At 40.1% G+C, this 25,530-nt stretch overlaps 1 protein-coding gene across 2 annotated transcripts in view; it reads left to right on the top strand.

Annotated features, from left to right (window-relative positions):
* si:ch211-71n6.4 (para-nitrobenzyl esterase) overlaps positions 1 to 25,530 on the top strand; it is a 40,738-nt gene that overhangs the window by 12,301 nt on the left and 2,907 nt on the right. For both annotated transcript variants that reach the window (XM_033991279.2, XM_055232129.1), the window contains exons 5-9: positions 17,668 to 17,775; positions 20,809 to 21,005; positions 23,484 to 23,745; positions 24,331 to 24,498; positions 25,120 to 25,347. In XM_033991279.2, coding sequence (XP_033847170.1) covers positions 17,668 to 17,775; positions 20,809 to 21,005; positions 23,484 to 23,745; positions 24,331 to 24,498; positions 25,120 to 25,347 — 963 coding nt within the window. The remainder of the gene's footprint in view (positions 1 to 17,667; positions 17,776 to 20,808; positions 21,006 to 23,483; positions 23,746 to 24,330; positions 24,499 to 25,119; positions 25,348 to 25,530) is intronic.

Here is a 25,530-nt window from a genome sequence, read left to right as displayed (position 1 = left end):
CCTGACAGTTACAATCTAATACAGGACCCGGGGTCATATGATCTATCCCTCGTGTGTGCAGCAGGCGGTCTGTCTGCTTTTCCCTGGCCCCGTAACATAAAAATATAACATGAAACATGAATATGCAAATATTATGTTGAGTAGGTTGTCGCCCAGGTTCCTCCCTTCGGCCTCGCTCATCTCTCCAGGCTGCACCAGTCTATTTTTCCGGCCTTGAGTCTCATCCGACCACCCTGTAAAGGAGCGTCTACAGACCCCAACAGCCTTCCCCAATTCATATCACACAATATTGCTTTTAGCATAGTTTCAGTATTATCACAAGATGCTCCACTCTAGTATAAACATAGTGGCTGTCAGGCGACATGATTCACCTCGTACAATGTTGCCTTAACTCGGTTAAAGGAGTTTCTGCAAGGGACCAACTGTCTCCCATAATTCACGTTTTACCTTTGACCTAGTTTAGATGGGGTTCACTTTTAGTATGGTGCTTGTTAGACAACCTCCAAAAAGATACAACATTCAAAGAATATATAAATTCAGTATAAAAATGGTGATTACATAATAATATTCAAAACTTATATGATTTCAGTATCAAAAGATATATATGTATATGTGATGGCCCTAAGAAACTTTATTCAATCAATATGCATTCCATATTTTTGATATATGTGTTTGTAATGCAACTTAAAAGCTTTATTACTTGACATACCCTTCATTTCCCCCTTTTGACCTCTTCTAAGAGGTCACATCCCAGAGCATGGTAACATCATGTAGCACCTGGTCCCCTCCGTAATCCCTCCTTCTCAACAGAGGATACTGTCCCTTCTGGTCCGGATGAACTGCAGTGCTAATGACCTTAAGACACAGAGCACGAATGCAAGGCACACAACAACATCTCACCAGTGCAAATATAACAAGCACGGCGACCAATGAAGTAACCAATGAGACAACCAGACCTTTCCATTTACCCAATACATTATTTAGCCACGTATTCATCGGGTTGTCTACTCCAGCCGCGTCGTGCATGTGCCTAGACAACATGCGCAGTCCTTCCAGAGCCTTAGACACTGACCCATCAGGAGCTGTGTTATTAAGAATAAAGGTGCAACATTGATCATTAAAAATATGACAAACCCCGCCTTTCTCTGCGAGGAGCATGTCTAGGGCCATTCTGTTATTCAGGCTACCAATGATGTTGGGTGAAGCTGATCGGCCAAACCTTCTACTGCGTCCCTCGTTACGTTACTAAACTAAGCCTAAGCAAATTATAGTAAATATAATTGATGGGGTCCACATTTTTGTTTGGGGTGATTGGGAAAATTGCAGCAATTAGAGGTATATTTTCAAAACCAGCCGCTATTTGGTCCGCTAAGTTATATTCGTCCGGGACCCCTCTAGGAATGCCAATAGCATCAATATAAGTGGGGTTGTTGTGGTCCAGGAGTTCTGGCATTACTGAACGTTTAGCCCTCTGAGGGTGGGGTAGAGTCTTATTAAGGTGTCCCCAGAGGGTGATGGGCATAATTAGCCGCACCATAGCACCAATGCCCGTAAATTTTGCCTTCAACTTGTACCTCAATTGCATGTCTCCACACAGCCAATATAGATCTCCCCGTATTCTGGTGTAGGGCACTGGATTTGGCAGCTGCACCACGTGTTCACAACAGTCTTCTAGAAACTCTCCCCACTGCAAAGATTCGCCTTTAGTAGAATTGAAACAGATATGATTAGCTCATACTGGAGTGAACATCGGGGGCTGCACAGGCTTTTTCTGGAAAGGGTATAATTTGGACAAGTCAATACATATTTCATTGTCTTTAGTGTTATTACTATCAAATAGGTTCAACATACAATCATACCCATGATGATCGTCTAGGTGAATTGGCGCAGGGTGGGTCTTCAGAGTCGGTCTGGCCGATGAGCACACAATACAATCTGTAAAGTTGGTCACTTTGTATAGTTAACACTGGGGGGACAACCCCTTTTTTAACAGGGCATTTGGAGTCTTGCAATAAACAACGGAACATAAATCAAATTGGAATGCAAGGGATGGCCCCTTGGTGTCCTGTATGGTCATTTTGACATATTTATCACATTCTGAGATTGACCGTGGGTCAGGTTTTAGGAGAATCTTTTCCACATTGGATTGTACATGTTTTTGATTTGCTTCCCAGAGAAGGATGGCGAAGGCAACCAGCACACCCACAATCAATATCACTACAATTCCCCATTTCCCCCTTTTGCTCAGGGGGAGCTCCATGCAATCTAAAATAGCTGTGCGTGTGTGTGAGTGTACTTAACCTTCCGCCAGGACGTATGACCAAACCATGTACAGGGAGGAGAGACCAAAGCCTAACACCTAACACCACACACTAAAACCGTCGAACGTCACCGGAGCATACAAAATACACCTATGGAAATATGTAAAAAGAGAACAAACAAACAAACACCAAAAATTCAAGGGTCCACCGGTCTGGTCTGTGTTAGATGAAATCACTTATGGCCTTTGCCTTCCAACCGGACAGCCCTGTCGGTGTGAGCAGTCACTCTGTATGGGCCAGTCCAGCATGATTCAGACCACTTATGAGACAGAACTTTCAGATAGACCTCAGAGGGTGGAGGCAGAGCAGCCTCCTTGGTGGATACCTCCAGCCGTTCTTCCGACACCTGAGAAGAAAAACTAGATAACAGATGCCGCAATTGATTCCAGTATGGCTTGTACTGGAGATTTGGAAGGGGCTCCTCTTCCTGTGGTACCAATGTAGCCCCTGGCCCTGGCATCAAACGTCCAGTGAGCAAGTCATAAGGAGAGAAACCAGTAACTTTGTTAATAGACTATCTCACTGCCAGAAGAGCCAGGGGTAGGGCGTGGAGCCAATTAAGCCCTGAAGTAGAACAGATCTTAGCCAATTTGTCTGTTAAAGTGTTCAGCCCGTCCTTGACTTTCAGGATGATACACAGAACCAAATTTATGACACAGACCAAGCATTTTTTCAACCTTTTGAAGAGCATGGTCGTGGAAATGTGTACCATTATCAGACCTAATCAGAGCTGGAAAGCCATGAGTAGGAATATAATGATTAATCATGACCTTGATCACAGAAGAGTATCCTCGCGGTTCACAGAATAGGCTTCAGGTCAGATACATTCTAAGCTGTTTTTATTCAGTTTAGGTTAGTTTACCCTTACCAGTCACCAGGGGGTTCTCAGAGACTCTGGACCTATTGGGAGAGAACTATAGACTTACGTTAGTCAGTGCTTTGTAATCCAGACCTTATGAATTTGAAGATTTTTAAGGACACTTGTTTCAGGTTGGAGAGGAGTGTCCATCCTTTTCCTAATTAAGATCTCATGTAAAGAGAAATCAGGAATGCTGGCTGTGGATCACGTTGCCATCAGCGCTAATGGCAAAGCATCCAACCATGTCATTCTGGTAAAGTTCATGTTTTATTTCCCCATTTGCTCAAGTGATGAGGCCCCCCTCTATAAAATATAGCCATATGTAACAGTCCGTCAGTTGTCAGGTGGTCTATTGTGACACTTATTTGTCCTGTTGGTTACATATTTGGTACATATTTGTCATATCTGTGCCAGTCCAAATACTGAGCTCGAATCAATAACCTGCCAGTGTCTATCAGTTCTATTGAATGTTCAGTTGTTTGTACAGTGCTGGTGGTAAATCCCTTCTGTATCTATTGAGAGGCATCAGTGTGTATTAGATGCCATAATTACTGCTTTAACCATAAATGTCCTTTGTTAATGTTGTCCAGTTTAGCTGTATATTATATCAACTGCAACCTCCTCGTCCAGTTTAGCCTTAAGTTATATAACCTGCAACCTCCCCCTTTTTAACAACTTTATTTTATCTGATCAACATTCATATAATTCAAACCATTCATAGCAATAATTTATTCTATTTGTAAATACTTAACATTATTTAATACCGGGTTTTGATTAGGATTTGAAGCGGGACTTATTTCTTTCAAATTTTTCCTAGTGTTTAATTATCTTTAAATTTAGACACATTCATACTGCTGAACATTTTGTTTTCATATGTCAGATGTATTGAAATGGCTTTATTGTGACTACCCTATTTAGTTGTTGTTGTTAGCTCAATTGTTTTGCGAGCATTAAAAAGCCACTGTTTTATGTTCTGATAATATAATTCAGTTTAAAATACAAAGTTCAAACACATTCAGGAGCATTAACATTTTGATCTAATATAAAGTATCATAGTATATGAACTAAACATTTACACCAAACTATTTAAAGCCTTTCAGACCTCAGCGGTCTCAGATTTCACACATAATAAAGCTACATATTTCTCTCCGCATTGGAAATTCTACTGTCTAAAAACTTTGGTTTCTAATTTTGTTAATTGTGGCCATTCTAAATGCCATTTCAAATACGTTGCATATGCATTATGTAGCAGCCCCAGTTTGACAGCGCTGATGTACAATGAAAAGAAACAGCCTAAATAATGTTATATTGATATATGATTATTTTCAGGAATGGAGGAAAACTATTTCAAATAAATGAATACACTTCTAAATTTTGAAATTAAGTTAAAAAACAAAATCTTTGACTGTGTGGATCCGAGAACAGGCTCCAGTCATGAGTGCCCAGGTAAACACAGCCCAAACGCAGCAGCAGAGACAGTTCTATGGGGCCTTTAGAGGAGCAGCAGAGCACTTGAAGCTTTTGATTCAGTTCATTCATTTGTCATGTGACCAGTAGTGGAGGAGCCCAGTCCACAGATGAGTTTCAGAGCCATCAGGACTTTCTTTGGTTTTAGTTCAGTTCATGTTTCTCAGTGACGCAGCAGCCATGTTTAGACAGTCTTTAGACAACAGCAGAGCAGAGCCAGTCCAGGTCATGTGACCTTTCAGTTCAGAGCTGGAGCGATGCACCCAGAGCCACTGCACTTAGACCACGCCCACCCAGACACAACAGGCCAAAGACCCATCCCAAATCCACTTCAGCCAAAACTAAAATCTATTTATCTTGCATAGACAAGTTGTTCATTCTCACCTGAAAAAATGTGTAAACAGTTTGCATAAGAAATCTGTATCTATATTACAATATCCTAAAGTTAAAGTGAGGAATTTTCAATAATTATAAAGACACGGTTTGAATTATTTACTTAAATTTCAGCATGATCTAATTAAACAAAATTCTTCTAATGTTTACTCGAATGCTAAAATAAATCTTTACTGTCAGATGAGTTTAAAACATACTGCTCTTTCTTTGCATTGTACAAACATCATCAACTGTGGCCCTTTAACCATTGGTCTTGTATCATGTAGGTGTGGTTAAACTCAAGTTTAATTATATTGCTGGGATCATTATTTAGTAAATTGCTTTCATTTTAAACCACTTACAGAGGCACCAATATGGGATAAAGTGTATTTATTCATCATCTATCATCGGTACAATTTTGTTTGACATTTTTGAACATGGGTTCAGATTGTATTTTATAACTATGCCTGTTTATGTGTTCTGTGTCCACATTTCGTACTTTAGCTCGATAGAGATAGTTACAGATTTTCTGAACTGCAGCTTTAATGTAGTCACAAGCAGCACTAAACAGTTATTACACAAATCCCTCATATTTTAGACTGAATTATATTATGATATAATCTAATAGTACAACAATATTTTAGTATAATAATATCTTGTCCTAGGATGCCTCCAATCTGCAACTCGTTTGCACCCTTTAAAAACTCTCCCACTCTTTAAACACTGTCTTGCTCAGTTTAAGAACTTTCCCATTACTTTACAAGACTTTCCTGTCACTTTACTATGTCTAATACAAGTCTGTCAGTCCATGTTTCTTTTGTCATAGTAGCGGTACAATTATGTTTGTACATTGTCAATTCTGTCCGTCTCTAAGTCTGATTTACACACCTGTAATTTGGACTATTGGGAATGGAAATGTTAGTAGAAATGTAATGTATGGATCCAAACCTTTCACCACACAGAGGTCCCACCAGATTTGACCTTGTCCACCCAACGCAGAGGCCAAGACGTCTGTGCGGGGTGGGGGTTCCAGCAGGACATGTGTGATTTCAGTTTTAAAGACTCGACACTTCTAGACCCCAGGTTTTCACCTTTATTTTCTCCTCCTCCAAATGCAGCCAGTCTCTGCTCCAGCCAATACTCCATGCGGTAAAGGCTAAAAAAGAGAAGTCAGAGACCCAAGCCACCCACAGTGATTCCAAAAGAAGAAGTTCTGTCCCTGCCAGTTTATCCAAATATTGCTCAGCTGAGTGGGTCCCAAGCCCAGGGCCCCAAGCCCCCACAGTCCAAATATCTAGTCAGAATGCACACTATCCGTCCATGTTGTACTGTATTATTTCAACTCAGTGACACAAGACCTACACAATTATAAGAAAACTCCACTTTAGACTATTGCACCTGCCTGGTATAACTCACTTTATCACCCAAAAAATGTTAAACACAATCAGCTCACCTTGTCGGGGAGCGGCACAATTTACTGGTTTCTCAAAAGACTATACGTCTCCGGGCACAATTTATCTTATCACATAAACACATACATTTTCAGGTCACCACGCCGGGCAGTCCACGGTGGGTCACAGGACTCTAACCTGAACGCAGCCGTTAACCTTTTGACTAGGGACTCTAACCCCGTCAGCAGGACTCTAACCTGCTTCACTATCAGGACTTTAACCTGATAGAGGTCGTTGACCTTGACTAGGGACTTTAACCCCGTCAGCAGGACTCTAACCTGCTTTAATATCAGGACTTTAACCTGATATAGGTCGCTGACCTTTTGACTAGGGACTTTAACCCCGTCAGCAGGACTCTAACCTGCTTTAATATCAGGACTTTAACCTGATATAGGTCGTTGACCTTGACTAGGGACTTTAACCCCGTCAGCAGGACTCTAACCTGCTTTAATATCAGGACTTTAACCTGATATAGGTCGTTGACCTTGACTAGGGACTTTAACCCCGTCAGCAGGACTCTAACCTGCTTTACTATCAGGACTTTAACCTGATAGAGGTCGTTGACCTTTTGTCCAGGGACTCTAACCCTGGACTCTAACACATAAACACTTTCAGGTCGCTAGATAAACATACCTACGTCTCAAAGATTATACCAGGCAGGGCAAAACTCTCAATTGCATAACAGTCTAAAACACACCAAGTTCACCGAGTTGAGCAACAGATAAGATCTAAATCTCAACATGTCCTCTATCAGATAAAAACCTTCAACACAACACAACACCACATCACACAAGTTCACCACATCATATGACCCCGGGTCTGCTCTTGTTATGATATTAACACTTTTAAAAGAGAAAAATATATATATGCTCACCTTGTCTGGACCGCTCTTATACGATAATAGCGCCTTTAATACATGTTCACCTCCACTGGGCAGCACCTCTCTCCTTAATTTTGATATGTCCAATAGCAGAAATTCGGTTCTTTATCACAACAGGCTTTCTGCTCACCTTTCAGAGTTGACGGGCCCTTGGAGAGAAGTCCCGTCCAAGCGGAGGCGCGCGGAGTCCTACTCCCCTCGCGCAGTTGTTTACGGCGTCAGTTTTGATCACGTCGGGGTCACCAATTGTTAGGCGTGTTCTTATCAAAATGACGACTGGATTCAATCAGTTCAAATCTCAAAAGTTTATTCCCCTGACAGTTACAATCTAATACAGGACCCGGGGTCATATGATCTATCCCTCGTGTGTGCAGCAGGCGGTCTGTCTGCTTTTCCCTGGCCCCGTAACATAAAAATATAACATGAAACATGAATATGCAAATATTATGTTGAGTAGGTTGTCGCCCAGGTTCCTCCCTTCGGCCTCGCTCATCTCTCCAGGCTGCACCAGTCTATTTTTCCGGCCTTGAGTCTCATCCGACCACCCTGTAAAGGAGCGTCTACAGACCCCAACAGCCTTCCCCAATTCATATCACACAATATTGCTTTTAGCATAGTTTCAGTATTATCACAAGATGCTCCACTCTAGTATAAACATAGTGGCTGTCAGGCGACATGATTCACCTCCTACAATGTTGCCTTAACTCGGTTAAAGGAGTTTCTGCAAGGGACCAACTGTCTCCCATAATTCACGTTTTACCTTTGACCTAGTTTAGATGGGGTTCACTTTTAGTATGGTGCTTGTTAGACAACCTCCAAAAAGATACAACATTCAAAGAATATATAAATTCAGTATAAAAATGGTGATTACATAATAATATTCAAAACTTATATGATTTCAGTATCAAAAGATATATATGTATATGTGATGGCCCTAAGAAACTTTATTCAATCAATATGCATTCCATATTTTTGATATATGTGTTTGTAATGCAACTTAAAAGCTTTATTACTTGACATACCCTTCAAACTGAATTACTATATATACTGATTTAGGTTTTGTATTTCATAAACATGATCTGTGTCCCCAGATATGAGGTAAACATGTTCAAATCAAATACAGCTTTTACTGATAACACCTACAATGCTGATTTATTCTTATTTAGAAAAACATCGTGCATGATGCCCCATTTATTCATGTTATAATGTGGTGTTTTGGTCCTCAAGATGATTATTCAATCAGAAAGCAGAATGAGCCTCACATAAGTCTCTCATTTGGGTTACCAGCTTCAATGCTGAAATCCAGTTGGTTTGAACCTAAAAGGACTCGTTCTGATCAGAATGATCACTACCTAAACCCCAGCACCTGCAGCCAATCATGAATTAGTGCCAGCATAGCTGCCGGAATGTCTCACCATCTGAACATTTAGTCCTAATGTATTAGTTTTAACCAAATGTGAGCTGTACAAATCAACTCCAGCAAAGTCCAAACTTTTAGGCCACATTTGTTTCTTCTTCTTAATCCAGTTTGGTTCCAGTTCGGGGTTGTCCTTTTCTGTTCTTTTGCCAAAAATCCGCCACTTTAACTTTAGTTAAATCCAGTTGAGAGAACAGGGCACACATCTTCCCTCCAGAAATGAACAAAGCTTTTCCCATGTTTTGATTCTTTTGGGTGCTTCACCTTTTGCCCCACCCAAACCTCAATGCTGCTCTGTGATTGGTCTGAAGCATCGCCCAATAACAACAGTGGGAGTTGGGCCAGATGGATTCTCGTGACTTTGTAAACTCACAAATATCTGCAAGGTTGCCGTTTGTCTCCATAGATTTTACAAGGAATGTTCCATAATGTAGAAATGAATGGTCTGTTATTTATTCAAGTACAGGTATTTTTATTTTTTTTATTTATTGGTTTATTTGACAGGGAGAGTGTACATTAATAGCATTGCTGCAAATGCACCAGAATTAGCCAAAAGGCTATTTTTCATCTGTTGTAACTGGACAGATGCTCAAATACCTTGAAAAACAAGTAGTCTATGGGCTCGCTCCTCCACAGATCTGACCTCACACACTTTACATTGATTTTGCCTGATCAACCAGTTCCAAATAACTGCATTAACTTCACAGTTGGTGGTTCTCTGGTCTGTCTCATGTTTTAACCCTTGAGACCCTGCAGTGAAGAACGCAGTGTCGTCATGGTGATGGCCTTGGGTTTCACGATTAAAGAAATTACGTTTTAAAAAGAGACTTGGGCAAATGACATGACTGCATCTGATAAGGCTCATTCGCCTATCACCACAATCACAACCAGCAAGCAATGCATTACAAGCAACGTGCCTCTGTAGTGAACGTGAACCGTACTTTAGTGCAGGGGAGGGAGTGCACGGGGACGGTTTGTTAAAGAACACATATTGTGCTTGTGTCTGCTCTTAAGTTATAATCTAAGACACCTGTGGATCATTATGATATAATTTGGACAATATAGATTGCAGTATTCATCTAACAACAATTGAACAACAACTTAAAATAAACAATGCCACTGACTTCCGTGTTAGAACACTGCGGTGCCCATTGGGAGCTGACGTCGCTGCAAATGTCATCACAACAAAGTGCCGTGTAGCTGTCTGCACTTCCTCTGGATAGCTGCAGATGGCAGATTTTTTATTTTTTTTTTCAGTTGGTAGAGTGTTTGTCTACTGATCTGAAGGTTGGCAGTTCGAATCCCACTCTCGTCATAACGCCAATGGTTGGGTGGTGAGATCCACTGAACCACAGTGTGGCGGCGGTATTCCAGTTCCTATAAATAAATACTATCATTGTGTCCTCGTGCAAGACACTTGACTCCTCTTCCCCCAGTGTCTGTGTACACTGGTGTATAAGTGTGTGTGAATGGATGATTGGTTCCTTGATGTAAAGCGCTTTGAGTGTCTTGGAGGTGGAAAAGCGCTATATAAAAATGTGACTATTTACTGTTTACCATTTGTTTACTTTCTGAATGTTCATTCCCGTTGTTGACAGCAGAGGGAGCTCTAATGCCTAAACACCTCATGGGAAACTGAGGTGCAGTTTATATAAGTATAAGTATTTCTTTCCAAATGCAGACATTATTTTAAGTTAGAAAGTATTGTGAAAAGCAAATGAACTAAAGCCATAAGAATGAAGATGTTTATTTAGATTTAGATATAATGAACATACAACATATACAACATATCTGTACTGGCGCAAGACACATTTTGCTCAAATACATGGGAAAGTTGATACAATTTAATTCTCTTTTGCTATTTTCATCCTTGTGCAGCTGTGTTTCATTGTGTTTAAGTTGGAGAGTTTCACATTTATGTTGACTTATTTTACTGATGCAGAGACTGGACCAATTTCATGGAATTTACATTGAATACTTTTTGTGCAATTTGTGAATCTAAATAATAATAATATATATAATTGATTGAATGATTCTAGAAGGGAGTTGTACTGTGGAGGTGTTCACTCTCTGGAGCTCATTTGAACTCCAACACTCACAGAGATCGCACACACTCACTAGAGCTCATGAACCACTATTGCAGACATGTCTTCAGCTTTGGAAGTCACAGATTTTCTCAACGTGGACCAACAAACCACACCCGAGACCAAATACGAGGTGTTGAGAGTCCTCGGAAAGGAATTCTACGGCATGGTTGCAAAATGCTGTAACCGAGTAACAGAGGAGCTTGTTGCTTTAAAACTAATGAAAGATGATGGGTCCTCCTAACAGAACTTCCACAGAGAGCTGGAGCTGGGTTGCATCGAACAGCTAGATCCAGACTTCTTCAACCTGGTCAAACTGATAGAAGTCATTGACTACAATGACTGTCTATGTTTGGTGTTTGAGATGCTAGATATGAGCGTCGATGATCTCTGGGAAAAAGAAGCAGATTTTTTCACTGTGCCAAATTTAACCAATGGCAAAGCAGCTCCTGATGGCGCTACACGGCTTACAGCGTGTTGGAGTCATGCATACTGACATCAAACCAGACAATATTATGCTGGTGAATCATAAACAAGAACCGTTTAAAGTCAAACTGATAGATTTGTTTTGGCCAGGTACAGCGACCAAATACTAACTGGGCAGATGATGCAGCCCATTTCATTTTGTGCTCCAGAAGTGACACTGGGACTTCCACTATGGGAGGCTGTTGATATGTGGAGCCTGGCCTGCTGCCTCCTGCATTGGTATGCCCCTGATGGAGATTTCCTAGCCTGTTCTGAGTTCAACTACCTGAAAAAGATGGTGCACTTCTTTGGGCTACCATCAGAGAAGCTGCTGAACAAGGGGTTGTACACCTCGATGTACTTTGTGCAAGAAAACTCCAAGTGGAAACTCAAAACTTAACAAAGCTTAAGGAAATGACTGGGATGACTCCAGAAATGTCCTGTTACCTGTGTCCATTCACAAACCTGTAACAGCTAATTAAAGCATCTAGAATGTTTGTGTCTGATCAGGAGTCTAGAGACATGGAACAATTTCATGACCTGCTCAGTAAAATGTTTAAAATGGACGCAGAGGAGAGGATCACACCAGCTAAAACCCTCCGCCACCCATTCATAATCATGGACCATTTACCTGAAGGGGACGACTACACGAAGGCAGCCCATGAGTTAATGCTGGTTACAGAGACCGAGCTTGGCCCATCGCAACAAGAAAGCTACAACGATGACCAAGATGTTGAGATGACAGATATGAAGATACACATGAGCTCTCCACAACTAGTCACGTGTGCTTCAGAGGACAATTTTGTTTTCATTGCAAGTCCTCTCATCTTATTTGAATCTGCCGTTGGAACTGACACCAACCTACCTGTAACTAAATCTCCAGGTGAGATTTCAGTCTGTGAGTCTGAAAAGTTCACTATACATCCAAGTGACAATGGAGATACAGAGATACTGATGCATTCAACAAATGCTAGCAGCCAAGAGACATCTTCAGGAGAACTAATTGTTGGTTCGATATCATCTGAACTCTCTGAAAACGAGAAGATTATTCACAGTGAAGAAATAACGAGCCAGGAGACTACAGCAGAGCCAAAAGTCTGCACAATATGGCTGCCAAAAGCAGTCATATAGTATCCAATGCCGAGGACATTTTGGAGAGACTGCAATCTACAGATAGTTCCTTCTTCAGTGATATTTTGGAGGATATCGAGAAACTGTTTCAGAATGGAGAAGCTACAGAGGCAGATATTGACCAAGCGACCCAGAAAGCCTCCAAGTCCTGCTTTGGCAGTCTGATTCCTCGTCCTCTCCAGCTGTTGTTTTCAAGGACGTCTAAGCTACTGAAGCCAAACAAACTATTCCTCCGAGAACCAAAATGGGTCAGACGTATTCCAGTGTTCACAAGAAGGAGGTCCGAAACATCTAAGGCTTCCAAACACTAGGCTGACCAACATCTTCAATGACGATGACGACCTCATCCCTCCGTGCACTAAGAGTGTGACCAAAGTTTCTGAATGCACCAAGATTTACTGTGTTAAATAAAAATTACAAAAAGTATAACTGCAGAGTGTAGTGGGTTTCATCTTGTATCTCTTTAAGAACATTTATGCAAAATGGCCTTTTTAAAACATTTTAACTATGTTAATGTCCCCTAAGTCATCTTCTCCGAGCACTCAAAAAAGCTCCATTTGCACATAAAAATACAATAAAAAGCAAAGGATTGAAACAAAAGATAAAAAATTATAATAATGAAAAAAATTGAAACATAATGATAAATGTAGTTAAACAGTTTCAGAAACTGGCAGAAGAATAGTGCAATAACATTATTATTATTTGGACTTCTGTTGGAAAAAATCGTCAAGTATTTTGCATGTTTTAAGCCATGACATTTCAGTGCAGTCTAAATGGGAAACACTGTCGTTCTGGCTTGGTCTAATTGGCTATTTGTTTGTTTAATTAATGTTTGATGATACTATCATTTGAACCAAGTTTACTATGAGAAGTTATTTTTGGTTTTAAAGTACTAACATTTGAATCAGGTCGTAGTAATGCACTTGTGATGATACGACAAAAGTGCATTACATTGTTCAGTTCTCCAGCCTCATTGGGAAAACACTTTGCTTTGGCGTTTTCAATTATATTCACCCAACTATTTTTATAACATTATACATACACATATTTAATCAGATTCAACATGACATTTTGCATTTTAGACCACAGTAGACCTGGTATAAAGGTCAACTACATAAAGGTCAACTACATCACCATGGAAACAAGCAGGTGGCAGAACCACTACCTGAAAAGTTACATAGTGCATCTTTAAATTGTTTTGACTGTGGACGGTATTGTTTCCTGGAGGAGATAATGGATTCATTCTCTATTTTACATCAAAATTCTTAGTCATACAAGACATTTACAGCGGACTTTTTGATATTTCTGACTTAATTTTAGTAATTATTTTGTTATTTGTTCATATTAATTAATGGTGCATTCATAGCCGCAGGAAGGTAATTATGGAAGGGGGCGCTGATATATTTTTATTTATTTATTTATTTTCCAAGGAATGCAGATACAATTTTGTGTTTATACTGTCGGCATTTGCCACCAACACAAACAGCTTCTGGACCCCCGTGATCATGTGTACAAAATAAATCAGACCACAAGAAATTATTTCATGCCACAGTTTGAGGGCAACATTAGTGCTCTTACTCTCTATATGCCCCATAGACATACACACGTACACACAACACGCACACACGACTCAAGCAGGCATCGCGTGACAGAAATAATGATACTCGCCCTGTACACGTGACAACATTATCCCCACTCTTTTTGTCAAAAGGGTGTTTGCCAAATGTAAATATAATTGTTTAACATCATAGCGTTATGGTCTTTATCGATCTGAGTGCACTGCCCTCATGTGTGTGTCACTGCTGACCACACTTGTAACCTCCCTGAACCTAATACATCCATGCCCTGGATGTCCACCAGCACAATCTGCTCTACAGCATCACAAGCATCACCTGACGTCTTTATACACATCAGTGTCCAGCACATAAATGTGAGCGGTGCACTGTAACTTCATCAGATGAAGACAAATCCACCACTGTGAGACGGGAGTGAGTTCTCACCATCTGAACATTTAGTCCTAATGTATTCGTTTTAACCAAATGCGAGCAGTACAAATCAAATCCAGCAAAGTTCAAACTTTTAGGCTTTTAGACCTTTGCCAAAAGTCCATCACAGTGCAGAACCAGCAGCTGTCACTGCTCAGCACTCCCAGGTTAGCTCACCACGTATGAGTGCGCGACATCGCCTTCACGTTTACTTTACCCACAGTTTAAGGTTCAGGCAAACATTTATTGCAGAAACAATTCAATAAGGTCATTTTCACACTGCCACTAGTCAGGTCAACGTAAAAGAGGATTTGCTTCAAGAGTGGTGTTTGGGGCGATGTGAGCATGACAGTTGCATTCTGGACCTCAGTAAACAGCTGGTCTGAGAGAAAGCTTCAAACAGCAGCTCTCAGAGCGGCTCCACCCGCCGTACTCTGGAGTGAGGTGAGTGCGGTGTGAACACGGCCGACCTCGGGCCGACCTCGGGCCGACCTCGGGCCGACCTATGTAGTCCACTGTGACAGTAAAAGTGCTTGAAATTCAGCAAAAAAGTGCTTGGATCACGTATATCTTTCTATGAATAGGTGCTGCAGAGCCTGACGAGGCAGTTTGGATCAACTTAATATCAGCTTGTAATAGAAATAAGTTCTTTGATCAGCTGATGGACTGGTGGCTCATGGTGTTTGGGGTGAATGATGCGCAGTCCGTGTGAACAAGACCGATCCAAAAGATAAGTAGAACAGAACTAAATCTAGTGTGCACTGGGGCTGCTTCACAGAGCCACTAGCATATGTGAAGACCACCTTAAATGAGTATTTGTCTATTTTGATCTTATCTCTGTTAGGAATAGATCTAGTTTTGCTCAGGGCAGATGCACCAATCAAAGGGCCTTCTTGCAGTCTCCCGGGAATCTAGCAGGGAGTGCTAGATTCCCAGGGAACCCCCAGCACACCTACTTCCTGCAGTTTTGAGTTCTAGTGCAGCCTCTGCAGCTCAGTTAGTGAATTCTGGAGGTTCTGAGGTCTCACGTGAGGCCTGTCCTGAGAATGAGACACACTTCTATGTGTCTCTATCTAGAGGTTAAGGTTCTGGACACAGGCTCAGTTGTGATTGTAGTACCGTTTTAAAACCGTAAGAACGTAGGTTACATACAGTTCCTTTAAAGGGCCTGTATTGCCTTATTTTCTGGTCTATGTTATCATACTGTTTCTTCATCAAGTAGAACAATCAAACAGAAAACACTCCACCTTCTGATGTCTTGTGATAATACAGGAACTGCTCCACTGTGTTTTTAAACTACAGAGCACGTTGACTAGAATCATTTGGATAATGTCAGCCCTGGAATTGCCCATCTCTACTGAACAAAAAACATAGCCATTAACTTGAAAACTACTGCTTCATGACATAAGGTGGAACAGCATTTTAAGCTGTGGAGATGTAGACTAATAAACTAGGATTACTCAAACATTTGTGAATGAAACAAATCACATTTCTAGGTATGTTTTTGATGAGGTAACAGCATTATAACATGACTTAAAGTTCACAAGAGTCAATTTTGCATGACATAGGAACTATGGGAAATAGTTAAAACTGTAGTGTTGCGACACTTTCCCCTAGGGGGCAGTGTTGTTACATAATGGTAGCGCTCACTGACCCATTCACATGAGTCTTTTCATCTTGACTTTTCTAATTCTGAATCCCCGGTTTGTTCGACCCACTTCTGCTCTTCTGGCCTGTGAAGGGTTAAAAATAGTCTGTGCTCTGACAGGAAATGGGACAAGAGAAATCAGGCCGGTCTAATCCAATACACTCATTTAACTATTTACTTTAAGTTCCTCATTCACATATACTTCATTGTTGCCATGGAGATGTTATTGTTTTGCCTGGAATATTCTACAATATGACATTAAACTTAGAAATCTGCTTTTATTCAACTACAGGCGTTTAAAAAGGAGGTATTAACTGCTAATACAACAACATGTTTAGATCACCATGTTTCCTTTTTTTGTTTTGAAAATGCTGTATTGATGTGTTAATGCTGAATAAGTTTCATTTTTGTTTTTGACGCTCTTAGTCTCCCCTCCCTTTGCTCTCTGTTAAGTCACTCTCCCTTCAGAGCACTAACACAACACAATCAGCGTGCATCCCGCTAATGAAACTACTGCACATTGCATCAGATTTGTGAAGTTGTAATATATTGTTGTGTGTCCTGCTTTTGTATTTTTATGGAGAATTGACAAGTGGGAGCATGAGTGATGTAGGCTTGTGGGCTGAGTGTTGCACAGAAACATACAGCTAACCACAAGAAGGGCTTGAATAAGGCCCTGGAGAAATCAGTAGATTGCTCAAACATGCATAGATGACATGTAAATCCTCTTCAGGCATGTTTTAATGAGGGAACCAGGTTTTAACATGGTTGAAAGCTCCAAAAAAAGTTGATGTCTGCATAATACCCCTTCTTTAAGTACTAAAATTACCTTGAAACACATTCTTATTGTGAGAGGGGTCATGTCTTCACAGATCTGACCTGTAACGCGTCCGGTTGCATCCCCTGATAAGTTCAGTCAGTGCCATACTACGTAACACTCCAGGCAAAACTATATATCTTTATAGAGACAAGCAGGTGAAGCAGGTGGTTGATCTTCCACCAGAAAAATCCCATAGTGCACTTTTTAATTGTAGACTACAAAAACAAAGTGCCAGGTGGTGTTGTTTAGCTGTAGTTTATTTCACCATTTTAGTAACAACTGCCTGTATTTACTATTCCACATCCATTTAAACCACTGCATACCTAGAGGCACATTGGAAGATAAACAGGAACATATGGCTTATATAGTAAACATTGACTTGTGTTATTCTTCAGAGCTGGTGATAAACTCTACTTCCTCCATATGTTTCCAAGTTACATTTATATTTCTCTGACTCTGTCCCTGTATATTTTTAGACCATTTCTGTAGGAGTGGGGAATATATCAAAAATGAATAATATCACAGCTGTTGTTCTGAATATATACAAAATTAGAATATTGAGTATATGGTCTATAAATGGCACGATTCAAAATGAGCTGAAGCATCTGGTGTAATCTCCGACAAACCAACAATTTCAGACACATTTTAGCTCAATCATGATGCGTCGTTAAAATTGTGTCTGAAAAGCATAATTGAGATAATTTTAAAAAATCAATATTCACTTCTGTCTATATCACTCACCCCCTACGTCTCTGTTGTGTCTTTAGGGAACTACGGCTTCATGGACCAGATCCTGGCTCTGCAGTGGGTCCAGAAGAACATCCACCTGTTTGGAGGGGACGCCTCTAAAGTGACCATCATGGGACAAAGCTCAGGTCAGATTAGAACATGTTCAAAGTGCATTTTATACTACATTATTATTATTTTAATCCTCATTTGAACTCTGTTTCTCACTGAAAGTGATTGAGTCCTAACCTGCCTCACGCCACATTGATATATGTATCTCTCTGAAATGAGTTCTACACATCATCAATTTGGGATGGCTCAGGCTGAAAGCAATTGTAAAACGCGGAACGTCATGACGATTGTTTGAATCTGATTGGTTGAAGCGTCACAACAGCCGAACAAGATGAAAAATGTAACTTTTTTTAAATCCGTTGAGAGAAAAGCTCAGACATCTCCCTGGTCCCCTAATGCTCAAAGCCAAAAATAGGCTGAAGTTTGTCTGTTGGTGTTGCTATGTTTGTTTTGGAATTAATTTAGTGCTTCGCCTTTGGCCTCCGCACAAACCTTTATGCTACTCCGTGATTGGTCGCCAACCACCTGTCAGACTCTCGCACCAGCAGGGGCACGCCAAGGTTGATTCTCATGAGTTTGTGAGCTCACAAATATTGTGAGAATCCATCTTGTAATGTGCAAGGTTAATCAAGATCTAACATTCAAACAAATACTTCAATCTGGAAGCCTCACAACAAAATTAAACTTTTGTGACATGCTACACAAATGCACAAAGAGCTTCTCTTTACAACAAAATAGTCTGTATTTTCTCTGAAATAGGCTGAAATATCAGCATCATCAAATCTATTTTGATTGAGCGCTTCATCTTTGGCTCCGGCCAAACCACAATGCTGCCCTATGATTGGTCTGAACCACCAGTTGCCCAGGCCCAAATGCACCGGGATGGGCAGGCCAGATGGGCTCTCATGAGTTTCTAAACTCATATATCGTGAGATTTCATGTTGCTGCACATGGTTAGTTTTTGTCCTCCTTTGGCTTAATCATTATGTATAATTTTCTTATCAAAGCTTTTGTCTAACTTTAGATCATGTTTAGCCCGAATTTAGAGCCTGATATAATCCAAGTTCAGATCTGGTGGTACTCGGAAAGCCAAATGTTATATTAGGTAGTACTTGGTGTGAGAAGTTTGAGCACATTGGCCAACATTGCCTAAGGGCCCTCACAGCACACTTTGAAGCTTTTATAGGAGAGTTCATGTTCAGATGACACTGTATCGATATGAGTGAACGCGCTGTCAATTTGAGCTTTTTATAAGACTCCAAATGTCACAGAACCTGATTGTTCTAATGCATTATACTGTCATTCAAAGCCAGTCTCAGAGGAGCAGAGACATACTCCACCGAATTGCTATCCAAGCATGGCTACCCAAACACGCTACGTCAACTCTGCTAGCATCTATTTTCTGAACTAAAATGGAGTGAAACAAATGATGGGGATAGGATTAAAGCGTGCTGCGTGGAGGCTCTGAATAAGGCATGAGCTGTTTGTGACATGTGAGACAGAGGCCCCCCGCAGACCCAGCGGCACAGGCGTCCATTTTGAGAGGTACTGTTATGATTGGTCTGACAGGGTTTTTGAGTGGAAAATAACTGTGAATTTCAAATGGCATATGAATAATACATGACTTTCAAACTGAGAATATCAAAAGTGGAATATTAGACACCAAGAGGCAGAGTTGGGTACAGTGTGATCAACTAAAGAAACTCTTGTTGGACTAAAGACACGTCCTGCTGATTGATTGGATGACTAAAAAGGGGCCACGGCAAAAAACCATCAAAACTATTATGTGTCTCTATGTATCTGACCCAAACTACACTCATAAGACTACACCTGCAGGGAGAGTTCATGCAAAAACTACTATTCATACAGAGAAATACTACGAAACAATGCATTTATATAAAGACAGATTAAAGGTCCTATTTTACACAAAATTTACTCTTGTGAGCTTTAAGCCATGTTATAATACTCTTTCCTCCTGAAAAAAATACCTGATGATGTTTTTTGTTTCATTCACACATTTTTGGGTAATCCTGCATTAGTCTGTCTACATCCCAAAGCTCAAAATGCTCTGTTCTACCTTGTGATGTCATGAAGTGGTAGTTTCAACTTAAGAGCTACCATTTACTTTTAGTTCAGTAGAAATGGGCAATTCCAGCGCTTAAAATGACCCAAATGATCAAGATTAAAACAGCGTGGAGCACATCCTGTATTACCACATGACATCACAAGGTGGAACAGAGTGTTTTCTGTTTGTGAGAAGAATGTAGCTTACATATGCAGGATTTTTGTGCTGAACATGTGTGAATGAAACACAACACAACTCCAGGTGTGTGTTTGATGAGGAAACATTGTGCCATAGATCAGAAAATAGTGTAATATGGGCCTTTTAAACTCTGCCTTTTTATATATATATATATATATATATATATATATATATATATATATATATAATATATATAATATATATATATATATATATATATATATATATATATATATATATATATATATATATATATATATATATATATATATATATATATATATATAAATCCTTATCGTCTAAATACAAATACAAATTTTGGTCGACTAAGACTCCATCGACCGATTAATCGACTGAACAACTAAAGGACCACAGCTCTAGTTATGGGAAGTAACTAAATACTATACTGAAAATATGTTATAATCACCATCATATTCATATATATTCATTTGGTGGGATTCAGAATACAGTTACTTTCCTAAAATCAAATGAAAACACTGTGGTATTTGAACGTGTAATTTTGCACAGCATGGTGTTAGTGAGAGTTTGAAATCGGCAAGTTATAATGTCAGGGACATTTCCTTTAAACAAGCAACACATTTTGCTTTATAAATGATACAGGGAGAGTTTATTTATTTATTTCATGGATAACTCTTATTAACTGTTATTACTGTAATTATTTGCAATAAGCCTTCATTCATTGAGACAATCAGGCTATCCTCTGTTCCATCTGACCCTGTCCTCTGCATCCTCTGTTCCATCTGACCCTCTCCTCTGCAGCCTCTGCTCCATCTGACTCTCTCCTCTGTACCATATATTCACTGTCCCTCCCCCCATGTATTTTCAGGTGGCACTTCTGTGTGGACTTTGATGATGTCTCCACTCGCTAAAGGCCTGTTCAGTGCAGCTGTGGACATAAGTGGATCATATGTGTACAAAGCCACACTACAGGAAGCTGAGAAGGACAATCTGGTGTTTCTCAACAAGACAGGCTGCAAGGATGCCTCCTGTCTGCGGCGACTGTCAGTGCAGCAGGTGCTACAGGTAAACCCATAATCATTATAGACTATTATCTACAGCACAGCAATTATGCCCCACCGCCATTATGGGGGTAGTCACTCTAGCTTTTAATGGCTTGGTAAGTCCGGTGGCTCTGCGCACTGACCATGCATAGTAGAGCACTTCTAGTTGGCTTGATTGGAGCAGAACAAACTAAAGCTAAAGATTAAATAGCTGTTTTTAAGGCAACTGAAATACTTGGAACTGAGAAACAGTTTATGATGACTCTTTAAATTGTTGCCAACAAAATGATATGTCATGAGCAATAAATAAATAAATCAAAATAGACAACAATCCACCAAAAAATCAGACCTTTTTGAAAGCTGTAGGTTCGTGTCAACCAAACATGAGCTCACTGTGCTCAATGGGAAAAATTCTTGGGCTGCAGTACCAATGGAGGGGCCACTAGTCCAAATCAGGTTTGAGATAGTAAGCAATGCCTCATTCAGACATTTTAATAGAACAGTGGTTATCGAGATATTATTGCTTTGTTTGCAATGCAGTGTTTCCCACAGGTTTACACTAAGACTGTGGTGACATAAGTGATCCATATTCAAATCATTTTATTTAATACAATATTTTAGTGTATAAATGTCATATATTGCTTGTACCGAACACAAAAGCACTGTTACTTCTATATGTTTATGATAACACTACAAACAAAAAGTATAATTTGTTTTACCATTTGCTCAGCTATTTTTTTAGGCTATGGGGGTGAAAATTAGACTATGGGGGACATCATAGTCTCCTCTATTTTTGGCAAGCACTGCTGGAATGCTCCTCAGTATAGCATTAGACGTGTCTATCTCCATGGACACAAGCTGGTGACACCACCAGGCCAAGTTACAAGTCACAGGACTAGAGGTGAGCCTGCGCACAATGAGTCATGTTATTCACTTTATTTTTGGAGCTATAAACTCATCTCGAATTGAATTAATGTAAGAAACAAAACTTTTCTTCTCCATGGAGACAAGCAGGTGGTGTGCCTTCAACTTGAAATGTTACATATTACTGCTTTTCTTAACAAATTATTGAATATCAGAAGAGCACCTACATTCTCCTGTCTCCTTGCGTTTAGAGTTCTGTCCAGGTTCCCCTTTCTGTCCTCCCTCCCCTGTCTGTCTGTCCGTCTGTCTGGTCCTGCTGCTTCTGTGTAAAATCCTCTCTAATATTAATGCTCATAAACTTCATTATAATGGATTTTGTTCTCAGATTTATGCGACACTTTGGTTTTATACGCGACAGAGAAGTGTAATAAATAATCAGAAGTATTAGGACTTACAGCGCGGTTTAACAGGGCATAGCTGTAAAATGGATCCAGGATTGTAACTTAGGAATGTATTTTAATAATTAATGTCATAAAAGGAGATAAAACGTTCTTCCGAGGATAGGCTGACTAAAGGAGCTTTATGGACACTGTTAGGAAGTTAAACTCTTACTTTACTTTCTATAGCTGCTACTTATCCAGTTTTATTTTGATTTTAAACAAGTTATCTTTGTGGTTTAAAACTGAATGCTACTCCACCTTGCTACTTAATTTTATTTTAAACAATTTCTATAAGATTTGGCCTTGCTTTTACGTTTTTCTCCAATTTTATCTATGGTTTGGTCCAAAGCACTAAATTTCACATTGTGATGTCATTAAGTGGTAACCTAGAAAGTGCTCCTTTGTGTTTTAAAATTGCTGTACACCATCATCAGACTCATTTGGATAATACTACACCAAGATACATCTTTACTGGAAGCTAGCAGCATTTTTGTACTGTGTCACCCTCACATTTTATGATTTTGTATTCCCTGAAATCAGAGCTGATTTGCTTTAAAATGTTTGTTTTCCATACATACAATATTACAAGCTGCAAAATATGAAATACCAATGAGGAGGGCTGAGTGATTACTACTGTTGTCACAATATTAAAATTTCAAATTTGATTTTCATACTAAGAAATATTAAGACTGGATACTCAATACTGATTCCGTTACCACAATCATAATAAAATCTTTCTTTACACAATAGAATCTGATTTTCAGCATTAAATAGTAGTACTTTCTTGTATATTCCCATGTGGCCTTATATCTGTGTACTCCTGCTATCGTCCAGGTATGTTCCATAGTGGTCCAGGGCGTAAACTATTCTATGTGTCTTTTACTTGTTCTGATACAGCTCAAAAAGATTCTAAAACTATTCAGGAAATCTTCATTTCTGTCCTGTAGATGGGACTTCTTTTGTATCGATATCTGCTCAAATTAGTCTCTAGTTTCGATACTAATTTTAGTGTTTTGATTTTCGATACTTTTGACAACACTACAAACCACATACTTTTACTGGCAGAGGATTGGCTTTGAACCTCTCTATTAAAAAGACCCAAGATGATCATTGATAATGTGAAATTATTGGATTAAGATTTGATTAATAGCATAGCCCTACTTTAAACTGAAAAAACTCTCCTCTCCTCCCCTCAGGCCGTCCCGTGGCAGGAGTACCCGTTCTGGGCGTACGATGATGGAACTGACCTGCCGACCCGAGGCCTTCTGCCTGGAGCGGTGGCGGTGGTGGACGGACATGTGCTGCCTGATGCTCCCCTCTCAATGTGGGCAAGCGGCAGGCAGGACTACAGCGACGTGCCCTTTGTGATAGGTACCACGGAGCAGGAGGTTGACTTCTACCCCCCATTCCAAAACATCTCAGACTGGACCTGGGGAGACTACAGCTGGTTTGTGACCGGTAAGGACTTAAAGGTGCTGTACCTGATTGTTACTTAAAAACATGAAAAACAGAACTAGTTAATTTTAAATGGTTTGTTCCTCACTTATCTTATGCGTCCAATAGTTTTTTTTGTTTTTTTTTCATGGCTGAAGCCGACACTAACGGTTTAGAATCCATGGAAACTGATGGCCTTTAAGCGGATGATATTTTTGGACTGATGTCTGGGGCAGATTTCTCCAAAATTATATAATTATTTAACTGACTAAGAGAGCAGTGTATTTTCTGCATAAAATATTAACCCCTTGTTTATGGCTTGGCTATTAGTCAAATTTAAATCAAGATTGAGATTCAGTCATGTCTAACCATCAATGATCAACTTGGGTCTTTTTAATGGAGACATCCACGGCCAATCCTTTGTCAGTAAAAGCATGTGGCTCGGAGCAAAAAGAGGACTTTGGAGAGCCCTACCCTTGTTAATTCCATTCTCGTGGCATGTTAAAATATTGTGTAGTTTTGTGGTTTGGTTGTTCTACATAGAAAATATCTGTATAATTGACTTATATTTACTTGCATTATAAGTCTCCCTTTTGTTTCTCTTGTCAGAAAAACTCTCCACTTTCAATGAATCTCTGGCCAAGCTGGCTCTGGAGCAGTACCCCTCCTCTGCCCCCTGTCCCACCACAGAGCGCTGTCCAGAGAGGGCTTATACCACTATGGCCTCCGACATCCGCGGCAACTGCCCCAACCATGAGCTGGCCAGGAGAGCCGCCGGTATTACTCTCATCTATTGGGCTCCTTTAGTCGTAGCTTAGTCCTGATTCAGTCTTGGATTAGTCCTGGTTTAGTCCTGATTCAGTCTTGGTTTAGTCCTGGCTTAGTCCTGGCTTAGTCCTGGTTTAGCCCTGATTCAGTCTTGGTTTAGTCCTGGTTTAGTCCTGGTTAAGTCTTGGTTTAGTCCTGGTTTAGTCCTGGTTTAGTCTTGTCTTAGTCCCAATTTAGTCCTGGCTTAGTCCTGGTCTACTCCTTACTTAATCCTGGTTTAGTCCTGATTTAGTGCAGCTATTGTGGGATGTACTTGGTCAGCAGTGGTCTGTATGTATCAGAGGTACTTAAATTCTGGTTTTGCACTGGTTTACTTGTAGTTTTTGTTTAGTCCTGGTTTAGTCAAAAATATCAGTACTTTCAGCCATGAATATGAATATGATTTTTTTTTTAATTTAGTTTTATTTAGCTTTACTCAGGAAAAGTATGACAGAAACTATGACATAATTTTGGAAACACTGGCATGAATTGAACTGTCAGCTCAGAGTGTGTGTAAAATTACCTCTGATGTTTTAATCATTTTCAGCCCTTGAGTTGTAACTTATCTCCCCTCTGTCCTTGTGGCCCTAGCTGCCCTGCACAGCCCAGTGTACCGCTACATGGTGACCCACACTCCCTCCAGAGCCATCTCCCCTTCCCCTCCTCTGCTCTCCTTCCCCAGCCGCTTCTCCTTCCACACCCTGGACACGGTGGCCTTCTTCAGGGGACTGGAGCCTTTGCTGGGCTCCCCTCTGTCCCAAAATGACCAGCGCTTCCAAGATCTCATCACGCACCATCTCATCTACTTCTTCAAACAAGGTTATTTATTATGAAACTGTAGTTATTTATCAGCTATTAGGTATTTTCTTACTTCTGTGGTGTATTAACTTCCACCATGTTACCTTTTATTCTTTTGAAAATGTTGTATTTGCCGAAAACAATGTATTAACATCTTTTATAAGTTTCCCTTTCGTTTTTGATGCTCTGGGTCTCCCCTTCCTT

Source organism: Periophthalmus magnuspinnatus, chromosome 3, assembly GCF_009829125.3.
Source record: "Periophthalmus magnuspinnatus isolate fPerMag1 chromosome 3, fPerMag1.2.pri, whole genome shotgun sequence".
NCBI classification, from domain to species: domain Eukaryota; kingdom Metazoa; phylum Chordata; class Actinopteri; order Gobiiformes; family Gobiidae; genus Periophthalmus; species Periophthalmus magnuspinnatus.
The sequence above is the reverse complement of the archived record's forward strand: the minus strand, read 5'-3'. Positions and strand labels throughout refer to the sequence as shown.